Genomic DNA, 17,769 nt, shown 5'->3' with positions numbered 1-17,769 from the left:
TATCCATAAGTGAGCATATAGTCTTTTGCATCTTGTAGGTAAAATATAACCTTCTTTGCAACTTCTTAATGTTTCATTCTAGGATCATATTGATACCACCTAAGTTTCGATACAATAAAATCAATGTTTGGACATGGACAAGCTTGGGCATAAGTTAAATCCCAACAATAGATGTATAGTAGATAGATCTTATTTCCTTTCTCTCTCTTAATTCCATTCTTGGGCATTGCATGTTATTAAATTTGACACCCTTATAGGAGCAATCCTAGGTGAACATATTTCCATCCTAAATTTCTTTAAAACTCTAGATATGTAAGCTTTTGACATAGTCCAAGCAACCTAAGGATCTATCTCTATTAATCTCAATGTCGATAACATAAGCAACTTCACCTATATTTTTAATCAAAATTTGAGATAGAAATTATTTGGTTTCTTTAAGTGGACCAAGATAACTACTAGCAAGTATAATATCATATCATCTACACATAGAACTAAATTTATGAACTTGCTTTCATTGGCATGAACAACATTTTTAATAAACTTAAAGAAAGTAATTATCTTATTAAATTTGAGATACTGCTATCGAGAACCTGCTTAAGTTCATATATGGATTTTTTTTGTCTACAAATCATGTATTCTTTTCCATTAATAATGACACCTTTATGACATTCGATGCAAACTTTTTCCTCTAAACCACCATTAAGGTCATTCATTCTCATATCCATTTGATGTATCCCCAAGCAAAAATAGACTACTAAGGCCATGAGTACCCTAAAAGACCTTTGATTATATTGGAGAATAGATCTTTTTAAAGCCGATGCCTTCTTTTGTATGAACCTCCTTACCACAAGTCTAGCTTTATACTATTCAACCTTAATATTAAAGTTCGTTTTCATCCTATAAAGCCATTTGCAACCAATTGGTTGCACCTCTATAAGTAGGTCAACAAGATCCAAATTTAATTGTTTTCCATAGAGGCCGACTATTGTTTTATGGCATCCAACCTGTAAGACCCCAGAACTGGGCCCGGTCCAAATGATCGGCCCAGTCCCAAAACCCCGGCCTCACGTGCGACGCACGTGAGGCAACGGGATGGATCTTTCCATCCCGAAGAAGAAGGAGGAGCCCTGTTTTAGGGCTTCCTTCTCCTTCTTCTTCTCCTTTGAGCCCACCGAAGGAGAGCCGCCGCACGCAAAGGGGGGAGGGTCTTCTTCGTGTGGCCACCGAGAGAGAGGGAGAGAGAGGGAGAGAGGGAGAGAGAGAGGAGCCACGGCACCGGGTGGCGGGTGGTCTCCTTCTTCCTTGCCGCCGGAGAATAGAGGCGCCGGATCTTCGTCGGGGGCTAAGGTAAACTTCTCCTTCTCCTTGCTTGATGCTTAGCCACGGTGTGTGGAGATTTAGAGCCGGCCGATCGCCGAATTTTTGTCCAATGCCCTGTTTCGGCTGAGTACTCTTGCCGTCGGCCTCGTTCGCCGTCGTCAGCCGCCGGGGGTGGTCGGGTTTGCTCCGCTGCCTCCTGCCGCCGTCGGGGCCGGCCACCATGGTCGCCCCGGAGTCCGACCGAGAGGGAAGAAGAAGAAGGGGGGGGGGGGTCACGGGGCCCCCTGTTTCACCGAAAGGAAAAGAGGGGAGTCGGGAGAGAATAGAAAAAAAAAGAAAAGAAGAAAAAGAAAAAGAAAAGAAGAAGGGAAAAAAAAATGAATAAGGGAAGAGGATGGTCTACGGGTATGAACCCGAACCCGAACCCGAACTCAGGGTGCTAGGCACTCCTGCAGGGTCGGCCAGGGGAAATATTAAATTTAAGTTTTTATATATATTATGATTAATTTTGAAAGAAAATATGATTTTTGGATATTAGGTCCTGCGAGGAATTTGTGAGATTAATTGGATTTACTGTGGATCGCGTTCAATGTAAGTAATGAACTGCCTTCTCTAGACTATTCATTTATATAATATTATTTTTGCATCAAGTAAATTGTTAATGAATTTATATATGATTTATGAATCTTACGAGATGATGCTTTGAATGAAAAATGGATATGTGAATTGGAATGATATTTTTTTTCGGACTATTGTTATATTACTGTTCTTGCATCGTATATGCATATTTAGATCGGATTATGATATATCTATTATGTTACAAAAGAATTTTGATGTGTATCAGATTTAGAACTCTCAGCCTGGCTATGTTCTGGACCCTGCCAATAGGGGGTTATGCATTGGCAATTCTGGCCCCACCACAGGGTATAAGTGTGGTATTCTGGCCCACTCCGCAGGGTATAAGTGCGGAATTCTGGCCCCACCACAGGGTATAAGTGTGGTATTCTGGCCCACTCTGCAGGGTATAAGTGCGGTATTCTGGCCCACTCCGCAGGGTATAAGTGCGGTTCTGTTTCTGGCCTAGCCACAGGGTATAGTGTGGTCGTAGCTAAAGGCTGATGAGATGAATGTGATTTGTTTCGAATAAGATTTATGATTATGTATATAGATATTTGAAAAAATACGAATTTCAATGAATTTGTGCTTGAAAAGGAATTGACTATGTTATTATGTTGATTCATCGTAATTTATATTTATATTTTATGTTATTATATGAATTGACTAGTTAAGGTGTTTATTACTTACTGGGCTGTCTAGCTCATTATACAATTTCTTGTTGTTTTACAGATTCCGAGAACTAACCTATCGGGGATTTAAAATGGGAGAGCGAATACAAGAATTATGACACAAGTTATCTTAGATTAGGTTTTATTTAAGTTAATGTTCTATCTTTATTGTTCCGCTGCGCATTGAGAACTGTGAAACTTTATAATTTGTGTCAGTCAATGGAATAAGATTGCATTTATTTCAGCTGAATTATTTTTAGTTATATATTTGAGATATTTGGTTTAGATGCCTTGCATGCTCGTGGGGAGAGTTCCCTACGGGTGTGCGGCGGTTGGCGCGGACCCCCGGCTCGCGATCTCGGGCCGGGGGCGTGACAACTTTTATGGTATCAGAGCATGAATGGATAAATTCTAAGATAAGAAAATCTGACATGACATGAGTGTAGGTGGGTAGACACTAGGGACATTGGGACGTTAGTTTATGATGATTGTAACAACCATTCTATGTACTTGTAATGAACTGGTAAGCTTATTATTGGTATGCTGCTATCTGATAGACATAGATCAGGATGCCTCCACGTCGGACGAGGAAGACTACTCGCAGAGCTACTAATAAGGCACCCAACCCGCAAAATGACAGCACACCCCAACAAGTTGGTAACACCCCTCAGCAGGAGAGAGTCGTCAATCCTGCTAGTGATACTCAGACAGGACAACAAGAGCCGGGCCTAGGCCAGGTTATGCAGACCATAGTGGGCCTTATGCAGATGCAACAGCAGGTACAACAGCAGTTGCTCCAACAACAAGCGCAGTTGCCTCAGACACAGCCACAGCAAGGACGAGGGGAACAGTGTGAACAACGTAGCAATATTGCTGAATTTAAGAGGCTGGCTCCTCCAGCTTTCAAGGGGACTACAGAACCGTTGGAAGCAGACAATTGGCTTACAAAAATGGAAAAAACATTTGCTGTCTTGAGATGCCAGGATGATGAAAAGATTTTGTTTGCATCATACATGATGCAAGGTGAGGCATTCAACTGGTGGCGGATGTTGGAACATAAATATGAGCAGGATAGGGAGCCACTCACTTGGGAAAAATTTCGAGGAGCATTTTATGATAAGTATTTTCCTCGGAGTGTAAGGACGCAGAAAGAGCAGGAGTTTATTCATCTAAAGCAAAGGAATATGACTGTTGCAGAATACGAAGCTAAATTTACCGAGCTAGCCAAATTCGTTCCAAAGTTAGTCGAGGATGAGCTAGATCGAGTGCATAAATTTGAGATGGGACTAAAGACTGAAATTAGAAAACAAGTGGTACCTTATGAATTGACTACCTATGCAGCTGTGGTAAATAAGGCTTTAATAATTGAAAGGGAAGTTAATGATGAACGGTTGGAAAGGGAAAGAAATCAAAAGAAGAGGAACAGATCGAATGAATTTCAGGGGCAGAGCAATGAAAACGCCGAAAGTTCAAACAAGAAATCAACGAGTGACAACACTAAGCAGATGAATATCAATAAATGTTCTAGATGTGGTAAGGCTCATGCTGACAAGGATTGCCATTGGAACACCGGTGCCTGCTTTAGATGCGGTAAGTTAGGTCATAAAATTGCAGATTGCCCACAAAGAAACGAGAATAGATCTACTCAGGCAATGGAAGAAAACCAGGGGCCAAAGACTCAAGGAAGAGTATTTGCACTTACACAGCAAGATGCACAGGCTTCTGATGTGTTGACGACAGGTACTAATCTAGTCTCAATATTTATTTCTATTTATTGTTTTGCCATGCCCACTGCTCTTTGTTAGACAGCTCATTATGCTGCTAGAAAAGATTAAATAGTTACATAACATTTTTTTTTGATTGATTGTCAAAAGAAGAATATAAACTTTTAAATTTCGAAAGTGTTCACACGGAATAAGACATAATAATGAATGTGCCAACAAGCAAGTAATTCTTAAAAAAAAAAAAATCTAGACTTGACACGGGTATGTTGAGGTTTAAATCAGAGTGTGTAGAGAAAGTATGGTGAATAGAATTATTTGACATTGGTCAGACAAGACGACTTGGATTTGAAGAGTGTTATGACTTGATTTGGAAGAAGTATTCTCAACTTTTTGAAACTGCAGGTACGCAAATTTCGGGGACGAAATTTTTTTTTAGGAGGGTGGGATGTAAGACCCCAGAACTGGGCCCGGTCCAAATGATCGGCCCAGTCCCAAAACCCCGGCCTCACGTGCGACGCACGTGAGGCAACGGGATGGATCTTTCCATCCCGAAGAAGAAGGAGGAGCCCTGTTTTAGGGCTTCCTTCTCCTTCTTCTTCTCCTTTGAGCCCACCGAAGGAGAGCCGCCGCACGCAAAGGGGGGAGGGTCTTCTTCGTGTGGCCACCGAGAGAGAGGGAGAGAGAGGGAGAGAGGGAGAGAGAGAGGAGCCACGGCACCGGGTGGCGGGTGGTCTCCTTCTTCCTTGCCGCCGGAGAATAGAGGCGCCGGATCTTCGTCGGGGGCTAAGGTAAACTTCTCCTTCTCCTTGCTTGATGCTTAGCCACGGTGTGTGGAGATTTAGAGCCGGCCGATCGCCGGATTTTGGTCCAATGCCCTGTTTCGGCTGAGTACTCTTGCCGTCGGCCTCGTTCGCCGTCGTCAGCCGCCGGGGGTGGTCGGGTTTGCTCCGCTGCCTCCTGCCGCCGTCGGGGCCGGCCACCATGGTCGCCCCGGAGTCCGACCGAGAGGGAAGAAGAAGAAGAAGGGGGGGGGGTCACGGGGCCCCCTGTTTCACCGAAAGGAAAAGAGGGGAGTCGGGAGAGAATAGAAAAAAAAAGAAAAGAAGAAAAAGAAAAAGAAAAGAAGAAGGGAAAAAAAAATGAATAAGGGAAGAGGATGGTCTACGGGTATGAACCCGAACCCGAACCCGAACTCAGGGTGCTAGGCACTCCTGCAGGGTCGGCCATGGGGAAATATTAAATTTAAGTTTTTATATATATTATGATTAATTTTGAAAGAAAATATGATTTTTGGATATTAGGTCCTGCGAGGAATTTGTGAGATTAATTGGATTTACTGTGGATCGCGTTCAATGTAAGTAATGAACTGCCTTCTCTAGACTATTCATTTATATATATTATTTTTGCATCAAGTAAATTGTTAATGAATTTATATATGATTTATGAATCTTACGAGATGATGCTTTGAATGAAAAATGGATATGTGAATTGGAATGATATTTTTTTTCGGACTATTGTTATATTACTGTTCTTGCATCGTATATGCATATTTAGATCGGATTATGATATATCTATTATGTTACAAAAGAATTTTGATGTGTATCAGATTTAGAACTCTCAGCCTGGCTATGTTCTGGACCCTGCCAATAGGGGGTTATGCATTGGCAATTCTGGCCCCACCACAGGGTATAAGTGTGGTATTCTGGCCCACTCCGCAGGGTATAAGTGCGGAATTCTGGCCCCACCACAGGGTATAAGTGTGGTATTCTGGCCCACTCTGCAGGGTATAAGTGCGGTATTCTGGCCCACTCCGCAGGGTATAAGTGCGGTTCTGTTTCTGGCCTAGCCACAGGGTATAAGTGTGGTCGTAGCTAAAGGCTGATGAGATGAATGTGATTTGTTTCGAATAAGATTTATGATTATGTATATAGATATTTGAAAAAATACGAATTTCAATGAATTTGTGCTTGAAAAGGAATTGACTATGTTATTATGTTGATTCATCGTAATTTATATTTATATTTTATGTTATTATATGAATTGACTAGTTAAGGTGTTTATTACTTACTGGGCTGTCTAGCTCATTATACAATTTCTTGTTGTTTTACAGATTCCGAGAACTAACCTATCGGGGATTTAAAATGGGAGAGCGAATACGAGAATTATGACACAAGTTATCTTAGATTAGGTTTTATTTAAGTTAATGTTCTATCTTTATTGTTCCGCTGCGCATTGAGAACTGTGAAACTTTATAATTTGTGTCAGTCAATGGAATAAGATTGCATTTATTTCAGCTGAATTATTTTTAGTTATATATTTGAGATATTTGGTTTAGATGCCTTGCATGCTCGTGGGGAGAGTTCCCTACGGGTGTGCGGCGGTTGGCGCGGACCCCCGGCTCGCGATCTCGGGCCGGGGGCGTGACACAACCATTGCAGGGAGTTCTCATTTTCTATAACTTGTGAGAGCATCTCAAGGTTGTCATCCCTTTCTACAATGGTTGTTAAATATACCACATAATCCAAAAATATTGTAGGTTTTCTTACCCTAGTAAATTTCTAGAGTGTTGTCCCTTTATCTATTTGCAGTTGTGGTTGGACAATTGGTTCTTCAAAGGAACCTAGTGGGGTAGATCTTCATGAAGTGTTGGTTCCCATAGAATGTTATCTTACAGAACAACAATAAAGATCATCACTTCAGTTTCTTTTTCGCATATATAGTATTTTCTGAATTTTTTTCAAATATAATATTTCGAGGTTGTCCACTCCAACTAATATCATCATCCGCTAGAAATTTGGCCTTATATGTTTCTATAATTAGTGGTGTATGAGAAGGAAAATAAAACCTATATCTTTTCAATCTTTCTGGGTAACCAATAAAAAATCTTGTTTTTAAGTCCAAAGCTTTGATTTAAGAATTGCAAATTTTGGCTTCAGCTAGACATGTATATATCCCAAATTGAATTTTTTGCTAGTCCATAGCTCATAAGTAGTTTTTTGGGATTGCATTTGCAGGAACCCTATTTAAGATAAGTATGGCTATCCTTCCAATCTTATCCTACGAAGGTAGAATATAACTTAGCATAGCTTGAACTATTTCTTTAGGCATAGCTCGAACCATTTCTTTAGGCATTCTATTCATTCTTTCAACTACATTACTTTGATTTGAAGTGCTTGAAATTGTGTATTTTTGGTACCATGATCTATTTCTTTAAGAACTTTGCCAATGGTCCTAGCTTCATTTTGTCTTAGTGTATCTAACATGGTTTACACCACCTCTATCCAATATAACCACCTTAATCAATTTTACTGATTATCTCTCTACATTTCTTTCGAATTCTTTAAAGGACTAAAAAAAATCAACCTTTTTTAATAGAAAATGAATAAAGATACATATATGGATGGTCATTGATAAAGATAATAAAATACTTTTCAATAGTTAGACATGGAGAAAAAGGTTTGCATACACTAGTATGAACAATTCTGAAGTTCTTTCACTCCACTTAGCACCCTTAACTTGGAATTTGTTTGACTACTTTACTTTTATGAACTCAGCACAGATCACAAATCAATGAAATCCAATGATCCTAATATCCCATCCTTTAATAATCTTTTAATCCTTTCTATGGAGAATGCCCCAATTCTTGATGCCATAATAAGGAAGAGTTTTCATAAATTTTATCTGTTTAATTCCGAACAATAGTATTTGTAAAGAAAGATTGCTCAAAAGAATGATCTAAAGAAAGCTTATAGGGGAAACTAGAACAAAAAATCATAGAATCTTTAATTAATCTGAAAATGAAAAATGAAAATTAAGTTTGTCTAAAACAAAAATAAGCTAAATTTTTAGAAAAAGAAGGATATAGAAAGTCCTTTGTAAATCTCTGACTCCAAAGGGAAACAGTGAAGTTCTCTCTGTATATGGAATCCAAGACTTTTTCCTAAAAGTGTCCAATTATCTTGAGATATGAACGTGTTTGATTTCTAGTGATGATATATTGTTCATTTTCAGTTGAAGGTCTTCTTCATAGGAAGCCCTACAAATTATTGGTATTGTGTAAGATGGACCACATTCAATCCATCAAGTAGAATTTAGAACGTTTATTAAATTGGATTCAAGGCACATATAAGGGTAATGGATACATTTCTTTTGCATCTACTTTTCATACTATCCTTTTCAAGTGACTCTTCTTTTTGTAGAAGCATCATAACATAACTTTATTGTTGGCTATAATTGAAGCCATTGCTAGTGATTTCTTCCCCTTTATTTTAATTATTTTTCACCTTCCTGAGGTGAAAATAAGGTACATATTTTTTATGTCTTCTTTTAATCTCTCCTCTTGCATATATTTGGCCAGCAGTTCAATAACTGTACAATCCTTATTATGTATATATACACACACATATGCTAGAATTTAAAGAGATTATACTTAGATTGGAGAGAGATGAGAACAAAGTGGAATTAATGCATTTACTATGAAAAACTTAATATCATTCAATTATGCTGCAATATCTCTCACCTCCATAATATGCTCACGGATGTAGTCTTCACCTTCATGAAGACCAATCCTATCATTGAGGTGCTATCCTTAGCCTTGTCAAAGCTTATAAGCTGATGTTCTATGGTTTTTAAGAAATTACGTGCCTAATCACATGAGGGGATCGATTCTCTAATGTTGCTAGTCATATTAGATTTCACAGAGTAAATTGAGATGATTAGATCGCTTCTATTTCTCAAGTAAGCTCTTCTACTCGGCAGCACTTTCATTTGTAAGTGGAGGGGATTCATCCACTTGGAATACTAGATCAAGATCGACATATCCTAATATGAGTATTATTTTCTCTTTCCATTCTAGAAATTTGAATTATTAAGAAAAGAAATTTTTTCTATATTGTTATCAATAATTTTAAGGAACAAAACTACAGCTAAGTAATACATGCTCATATTATGATCAAGGAATAGGACTAAAGAAGAATTAAACCTTAGTCCAAAATAAATTCTTTATAGCTTAATTTTGGCGGGTTGAGTAACTGAATGTATCATTATATCTCTCTTTTGAGTGAGTACCACAACATACTAGTGGCTATAACCGATTAGTGATATATGAATATCACCAATGAACCTAGCAAGGTTTGCATACTAGAGATAAGCAAACTATTTGGTATTAAGATCTACTTGAGCCAATATATACTCCTACCATTTCACCCTTCTAAGCATCAAATATGAACATCCTCTTTCGAGAGTGATTGACCATATCAATAGCTTAGATATAATTGTGACACGATTAAAGAATTTACTGGATCAATTATATTTACCCAAAATATATCATAGATACAAAAATTCTTATTTTCATGCTTGAGGTCATATTGGTGATTGCACCGAACCATCAACCCAAAAATTCCTATTCTTTATAAATGATGTCAATAAATTTTACATGCACTACATAGCATGAATATATGTATATTCAATTATTAAAATAATATTTTATTTTCATATAAATCAATTAATAAATTAAACATATACTGTGCAAAATAGAAGTAAACAAGCATGCTATTACAGGTAGGGTCCCTAATGTCCTTAATTGTAAATAAAGATCTAGAAAAAGATCCCAAACCTTATTTATAAATTCCCTACGATTTTTCAGCAGTTACATGATAGGACATATTCGATTCAGCTTATACCAAAACCTTTGGTTCCAAGATTATATTAAATTTTCAAATGCAGGTTTACAATCAGGTTCCTATAAATTAGTATCTATAAATGCATGTTTACAGTCAGGCCCTTACACCATTTTACTTAGCAGAAAATAGTTCAATCTGATTAGAAAATAAGAAGTAAATAAGATCTAATTCGGTTCAGACCTCATAAAACGTTTTATGAAATCAAACGCCCAACAAACATAATGGGTTTCATAACTTGGAAAAGGATGGATCAAATTGAAGAAGCAATATATATTGGATTACTGGATTTAATCCAAAAGCCAATGTGGATTTCCATAACTTAAAATATCATCCATCAGGTGATTATAATAATAAAATAGGAACCACTAACTTGATGATCCCAAACATGCTAACCCTTCCCACGCCCCCCTTCCCTGTACAGAATAAGGGAATAGGGAGCCGCGACCTCCTGCAACCCCTCCCCCCATCCTTGGCCCAATCATGCAGGCTAAAACAGTTCCATCTTCTGATTACTGCTGAGCACCAGCGGCCGGTCCAGTGGCAAGGCCGATGATCGTCCACTACAAATAAAAAAAAAAAGAAGTGTTCAATGGGAAATCAAGCAGGATTGTGAGAGGGAAAAGTTTTTTTTAATTTTTTTAAATTACAATTATGTTCTTTTTTTTTTTTTACACTCGGTATGCACCGATTGCCCGTCGGGCATACAACATACTCTTCAAGGTAGCTCTGAGCTCCGCACACACCACCGAGGAATACAAGATCCGCTGATCCCCCGCTGCCACTAGTCTCGAACCATATCTCTGTTAACGAATCCAATGCCTCCACTGCTCCCATCATCAGCCATACTGCCATCAAAGTTCACCTTCAGGAAGCCAGAAGTGGGGGCACCCAGGATACGTACACATATCTGAGTGCTACAGGAACAAAATGGGTGCTCCAGATGTCCCTAGCCAACCCGGTAGGTGAAACCTCTACAGAACTAATTAACTCCTCCGCATGCAGTAAAGCTCTGGCCGCCACCACCCGCGGGGGCATGCTGCCACCCTCAAAGACTCGAGTGTTCCTGTCCGGCCAAGAGTGGTAGGCCAGGTAGGCAGCACGAGACCCTCTCTCCTGCAACCCAGCTAGGGCTGGAAGTGGGCTCAGGCAGGCCCGAAGCCCATCGGGTCGGGCCGCCTGCGGGCCGGGCTATGGGCTAGACCCAATGACTTTCGGGCCGGGCTCGGGCTGCAAACTTAAGCCCAAATTTATTTCGGGCCGGGCGCGGGTTTCCCATTGGCCCGGCCCGGGCCCGGACCAAGCCCGAGCCCAATGCCAGCCCGAACCGAAATCGACCACGGTCCACGGCCCGAATTGGGTATTTGGCCATTTGGGTTACTGGCTTACTGCTGGAAACCGGGTTACGGCTATGGGATTTGGGGATTTTCTGCGGTTGCCGAGCGATTTGCAGAGGCTCGTCGTCGCCGTCGTCGTCTAGGGTCCGGTGGAGGCGTGGAGGCTCGTCGAGTGCTAGGGTTTCTCCGCTCGTCGTCGTCGGCTCGTCGAGTGCAGAGGCGAGACGAGAGCGGGGGAGGCTCGGCGGCGGCGGCTCGTCGAGTGCTAGGGTTTCTCCGCTCGTCGTCGTCGGCTCGTCGACGGCGGCTCGTCATCGTCGGATCTCAGGTTAGGGTCCCTACTTCTGATTTTGATGTTTTTCTGGGATGATTAGCGGATTTCTCGCCCCTCGGCCCTCACCGATGCCCAACCTCCCACCTTCTGCTCCGACGTGCGCTCTTCTCTCCCTTCAACGCCTCATACACCCCCTTTCCCCCGACTGATGATGATCATCGGTGGAATCCCCCCACCCCCACTCTCTCTCTCCATCTTTCTCTCTTCTCTCTCTCAGTCTCTCTCCCTCTCACCCGGCTCTGTTTGACGAAGAAAAACTAAATAGATGGCCGGGTTGTTGTCTGTGAAGCTATATTTTCTTGTAGCACATGTTTGTGGTGTGGGCAGAACTTACAGATTTCATGTTGTCAAGCAATAAAATTGATGAATTGGTCTAGTAATACTTGATTTCTTTTTGCAAATTTTCATGAACCAGTCTTATTCTTTTAAGTTAATGAGCACACTTGACATCTATTCTCCTACCAGAAATTCCGTTCTTGCCTTATTAACTTGTCATATGTTTTAGTTGAAGGAAATGCTTACTATGGCACTTTATTTAGTTGGCATTGAAAGCATCTGTTTGACTTGATGTATGGATCGGGTTCTATGTGGCTCATCTAGCAAATTTTTTTTGCTTTGTTACATACGGTCTCCCACAGTGTTTTGGTGCGAAATGGGCATGACTTCATTTTACTTTATCAGTTTATCATGCTTATTGCCTGTGTTGAGTGCATCCCTTGAGTACCTTTCTAAAAGGAAGCTTGGCTTCCTCTACATTTTGCAGTATAGGAACATAGTTGGCTGATTGAAGATTTTTATTTTTCTATTTGGGCAGATTATTTTTACTAATGTCTCGTTCTAAAATGGGTGAAAATGAGATTGTTGAAGATTTAAGGGATGAGGATGATAGAAATGAAAATACTGTTGAAAATGATTGTGACAAGAATTCTAGAAAAAGATCTTGGGTATGGAATCACTTTATTGAGGAAAAAAATTCTGAAGGGTTAATAGCTAAGTGCAAATATTATAAAAAGTTTTAAATGGGAGCACTAAAGAAGGAACGAGTCATCTAAAACGCCATCTAGAAAATATTTGCAAGAAGTATCAAAAGAATCCGACGAATCAGTTGCTCTTACTACCAAGTTCAAAAGATCCGATAAAGGCTTTCAAATTCAATCAAGAAGAGAGTAGAAAAATTCTTGCAAAATTTATCATATGTGCTGAGCTTCCATTTCGTATTGTTGAGCACACTGTTTTTCTGGATTTTATGAGATCTCTTCAGCCATTATTCAAAATTATGGGTCGTAAAACTGTAAAACATGATTGTATGGCTTTATATCAAAAAGAGAGGAAAAAATTGCATGATGTATTCAAGAACCTAAGTTCTCGGGTTAGTTTCACTACTGATATTTGGACATCTAATCAGAAAATTGGTTACATTTCTTTCACAGCACATTATATTGATTCTGATTTTTTTCTACATAAGAAGATTATTAGTTTCAAGAAACTTCCATACCCTCACACCAGCTTTGCAATTGAAGATGCTGTAAGAAAATGTCTTGTTGAATGGGAATTGGATTGTAAAATATGTGCTATTACTTTGGATAATTGCAGCACAAATGATGCTGTAATGAGAAGGCTCCGAGATCACTTTTATTATTCAATGTTGTTTAGTGGGGAGTACAGTCATATTAGATGTTGTGCACATATATTAAATATTATAATTCAGGATGGAATGAAAATCATTCATGAAGCTATTGAATATATAAGAGAAATTGTTAGATATGTCTCTGCATCCCCATCTCGAATGCAAGCATTTAATGAAATTGTACAACATATGAGACTTCCTGCTAGAAAAGAACTCACTTTGGATGTTCCTACAAGATGGAATTCTACTTATGAAATGTTGCATGATGCACTTGGTTATAAAGATGCTCTTATTAGATATGCAACTGAGCATTCATGTGTATGCCCCACCAATGATGAATGGAAAAAGGCTTCCATAATTCTTAAATTTTTAGAAGCCTTTCTTAATGCCACTAAAGTATTTTCTGGTTGTAAGTATCCCACATCCAATTTATACCTAAAAGAAGTTTGGGGAATTAGGGCTTTGTTGATGGATGAAAGTATCGATACTGATGAAACAGTGAAGCAATTAACAAATAAGATGCTAAAGAAGTTTAACAAATATTGATCTCAGTGCAATAATTTGTTGGTAATTGCTTCTATTTTGGATCCCAGATCAAAGTTGATATTTGTAGAGTTTTGTTATCAAAAGGCATTTGAGTTGGAGGAGGGCAAGAAAAAAGATTGATGATATTCGTGCTTGTCTTTTTAAATTGTATAATGAGTATATATATGGAACAAGAATGCAGCCCTCTATGAGTTCAAGTGAGCGAACATCTAATTTTGGTGGACAAGGTAATATAAGTTCAATTTCTTCCAAAAAAAAATTTGGTATGGATTTTGCTCAATTTAGAAGTCAGAGTTCTTCAAAACGCCCTAGGAGATCCGAGCTCGATAGTTATTTGGATGATGATGTGCTTCCTGATTTGGAGAATAAGGAGTTTGACATCTTGGCTTGGTGGAAGAGCAATGCAGCAGTCTATCCTATACTATCAAGAATGGCTCGAGATGTTCTAGCTATTCCAGTCTCCACTGTTTCATCTGAGTCGGCATTCAGCACTGGTGGTAGAGTTGTGGATCAGTATCGAAGCTCTTTGAGCCCTTCTACCGTAGAAGCCTTAGTTTGTACCCAAGATTGGCTTCGTGAACAATATGATGAAGGTATATAAATCTTTTAAATTTATTTAATATTTTTTATTTGCTTATTGTACTTATAATTTAAACATTTATGATTGATTTGTGTATTAACAGTTGCAAATTGCTCGAGTTCTGTAACGTTGAATGTAGATGACGACACCCTGGACTCCTGGAGTGGGCAATTTGGGAGAACTGAATGACGATACCCTCATCAGATCTAGTTCATACCTAAAGTATCAAGTATGTTTGTTGATGGAGTATTTTCATGTGGATCATGGTTATTTGTTGTAAAATTTTATGAGAGTTGTATGTTTTTGAACTGCAGGCCTGAAACCGACTTCAAGGGGTTTCTCTATTACAGGGATCGTTTTGATGATTTTTTTTATCCTTTTGTTTTTGATGGAATCCTTTTGTTTGGTTGCAGTTGTATTGTTGCAGTTGGTTGTATGAAATGAATTTTTTTCAAGTTGTCTTCAAACCATCAGATGCTCTTTAGAATTGTTGGACTGGTTTGAGCAGATTGGTCGTGCCAAGATAAAGTCAGAAAATTCATTCATTTGGCAGGAAGCCTCTGAATTGTGTATTTTGTTAATGATCTGTCTTAATGCCTACTTGGTCCATCTCATATTTGATTTAAGCTAAGTAGATTGTTTGCTTGTGGATATTTTTGCTTGTATGTTTTCATGTACTTGTATTTGCACATACACCTCTGTGAAATTATCCTCTGTGCAGGTGATCTGTCATTTATAGCCTTTGGTTGAATTTTCCTCTTTCTAAAGGATTTTCTTATTATAGTTCTTGGGCATCTTGGATTTTGTATTGAACATGATCATCCATGCATTCCCCTTGGTCACCTTGTGCATAGCTCTCTCTGGCCATTCTGCTGAGATGGAATATAATCTGCTATGATATAAAAAGATGGGATTTGATGAAGGCTGCATCCTTTTTTTAGCAATGAAGACAGCATGATGGAAGATTCTGGTTCTGGAGTTATCCAAGAGTATATATGATATGAGGCAGCCGCTGCAAGTTCAACAAATGTGGTCTTTGACCATGAACCTTGGTTCTGCTACACTCGATGCCAGATTGCTTAATGCAATAATATGTTTTTGTTTTTTTTATTAATGGCTTGATTTGTAGACCCATGGAGTCCATGGTGTTTGATATCTGCAAGATTTTACCTAGTTTGGTGCAATAGGTTCTGTGATGGTTCTCAACTATGTGACACCCTGCAACTATAATCATCCCGTGGGATGTGAGAACCATGGCTTGAAGCAGGCGTACTGGACCAAGCATAAGCTGCATAACTGCATAAATCATGCATGGGGAGACAGCAACTATGATGAAAGTGGGCTTTTCTCATTCAAATTTTCCTTTCAGCACGCGCCCTCTTGTAATTTTTTGTTTTCTGAATTAAAACCTGTTTGATCATTACAGGCATCCAACTTGTCATTCATGGAATACATGGAAAATTATCAGTACGAAAATCTCTTGGCTCAAAGCAACATGCATGTGTGCGAATGAATTAGTATATAACTTATAATTGCTACAAAATTGACTGTTTAATCATGTAAACTGGGCCGAGCTCGTAATTGGGCTGGCCCAAACAGGCTGGCCCACACGGGCTGGCCCAAACGAGCTTCGGGTCGGGCTCGGGCCGCGTTTCTGTAAAATTGTTAGGGCCTTGGCCCGGCCCGAAGTCCGGAAAATAATTTCGGGCTGGGCTTGGGTAGGGGTGTGGCCCGACCCGGCCCGGCCCACTTCCAGCCCTAAACCCAGCCTGACATTGAGGCCTCCAGAAAGTGCAAGAACTCCTCAATGGAAGACCACCTCTGCCCTGGTCATACTGGGCTCCCGCACACCTCCAAATCTGACTGGCCCGCAGGCACTCGACTAATACATGGTAGATGGACTCCTCCATCTTGGGACATACTCCACCGAAAGCATCTATCCTCACCCCCCGCCGTGCTAGAACGCTCCTGGTGGGTAGACAGCCCCAGGCTACCATCCACAGGAACAGTGCAATATGGGGATGGACACGTAATCTTCAGATCCACCTACCATCAATCTGCTGAGCCACCACTCCCCCACTCATCCTCAATATGTCACGGAAACTCCCACTGTCCACCCAGTCAGGCTCCATACCCTCCTGCTACTACCACCCCTACTGGGAGCGGCATAGACAGTACTCTCTCAGCAAGTTGCTCACCAAACATCTGCCTAACAAGATCTACATCTCATCTCTACTCCTCCTGAACAATCAAGTCACTAACTGTACAGCCCCCCAACCATCCATGGTCGATCAGTGTGGGCCAGTCCTGTGATGTACCCTCCGGTAACCACCGATCCTCCAATATACTGATGGCCTGACCATCCCCAATCTCCTATCTGATCGCCTGTAGCACCCCCAGACCACGAGCACATATCTCCTCCATATGAAAGAAGACCCTCGTCCAACTTGGAAGGCAGCCGGGGTAGTAGGGTCCCCATACTTCGCCTACAGTAAAAAGACCCAAAGACTGCCCGGCTCCAAAAAAAATCTGACTGCCATCCTGGTGGCCAGTGTCTCCCTTCGCTCAAGTAAAGAGTGAACACCCAACCCTCCCTGACTGGTAGGCTGACAGATAACCTCCCAAGCCAGTAGGTGGACGCCCCCTCTGTCCCCACGCCGCCCCCAAATAAAACTCTGAAACATCCTCTCCCGGTCTCGGAGCACAGCGATAGGTACCAGTGTATTGGACAATAAATAAACCGAGATGGAACTCAGCACTAACCTCATAAGAATAACTCTACCCATCATCAATAGGGCGCTCGCTTGCTAGCTCTCCAACCTGCACCTAATGCTCGCCTCCATAGATGTGCACTCTGTCCTCCGCAAATGCTGGCTCGTGATCGAAACCCTAAGGTATCTAAGAATCCCCTCCTGCTCACCATTCCCCAACCTGCCCAGGATGGAGGCCTTCACCCTCTGATTAGTCCTAGGACTAAAGCAGATGGCTGACTTGGACAAGTTGACCATCTAACTTGAAGCTCCACAGTACCTCTCCAAAATCATGTTGATAGTCTGTGCTGATCTCCGTGTCGCGCGTGCCAATAGCAGGCAATCATCTGCGAAGAGCAAATGTGAAATGTGGGTTGCACCTAACACCGGCCTATAGGCCTCTACCTCCTGCAACACAGCTGCGTGGTGAAGTGCCCGAGACAAATAATCTGAGCAAATGATAAATAAAAGTAGTGATAGGGGACAGCCCTGCCTCAGGCCCACCGATGACTCAAAAAAGCGCGTCGGGGTTCAATTTATCAACAGCACGAAAGATGTGAACAAAACACAACTCAGTATCCACCTGA

General features: G+C 40.6%; 1 protein-coding gene across 1 annotated transcript; it reads left to right on the top strand.

Annotated features, from left to right (window-relative positions):
• Nucleotides 1-14,117: 14,117 nt before the first annotated feature.
• Nucleotides 14,118-14,666, top strand: LOC120111550 (zinc finger BED domain-containing protein RICESLEEPER 2-like). Its single transcript, XM_039128824.1, has 2 exons — nt 14,118-14,445; nt 14,536-14,666. Exons 1-2 carry the CDS (start codon nt 14,118-14,120, stop codon nt 14,619-14,621), a joined length of 414 nt encoding a protein of 137 aa, XP_038984752.1. The 3' UTR covers nt 14,622-14,666.
• Nucleotides 14,667-17,769: the final 3,103 nt, after the last annotated feature.

This window comes from Phoenix dactylifera, chromosome 1 (genome assembly GCF_009389715.1).
Source record: "Phoenix dactylifera cultivar Barhee BC4 chromosome 1, palm_55x_up_171113_PBpolish2nd_filt_p, whole genome shotgun sequence".
Taxonomy (NCBI): Eukaryota; Viridiplantae; Streptophyta; class Magnoliopsida; order Arecales; family Arecaceae; genus Phoenix; species Phoenix dactylifera.
The sequence above is the reverse complement of the archived record's forward strand: the minus strand, read 5'-3'. Positions and strand labels throughout refer to the sequence as shown.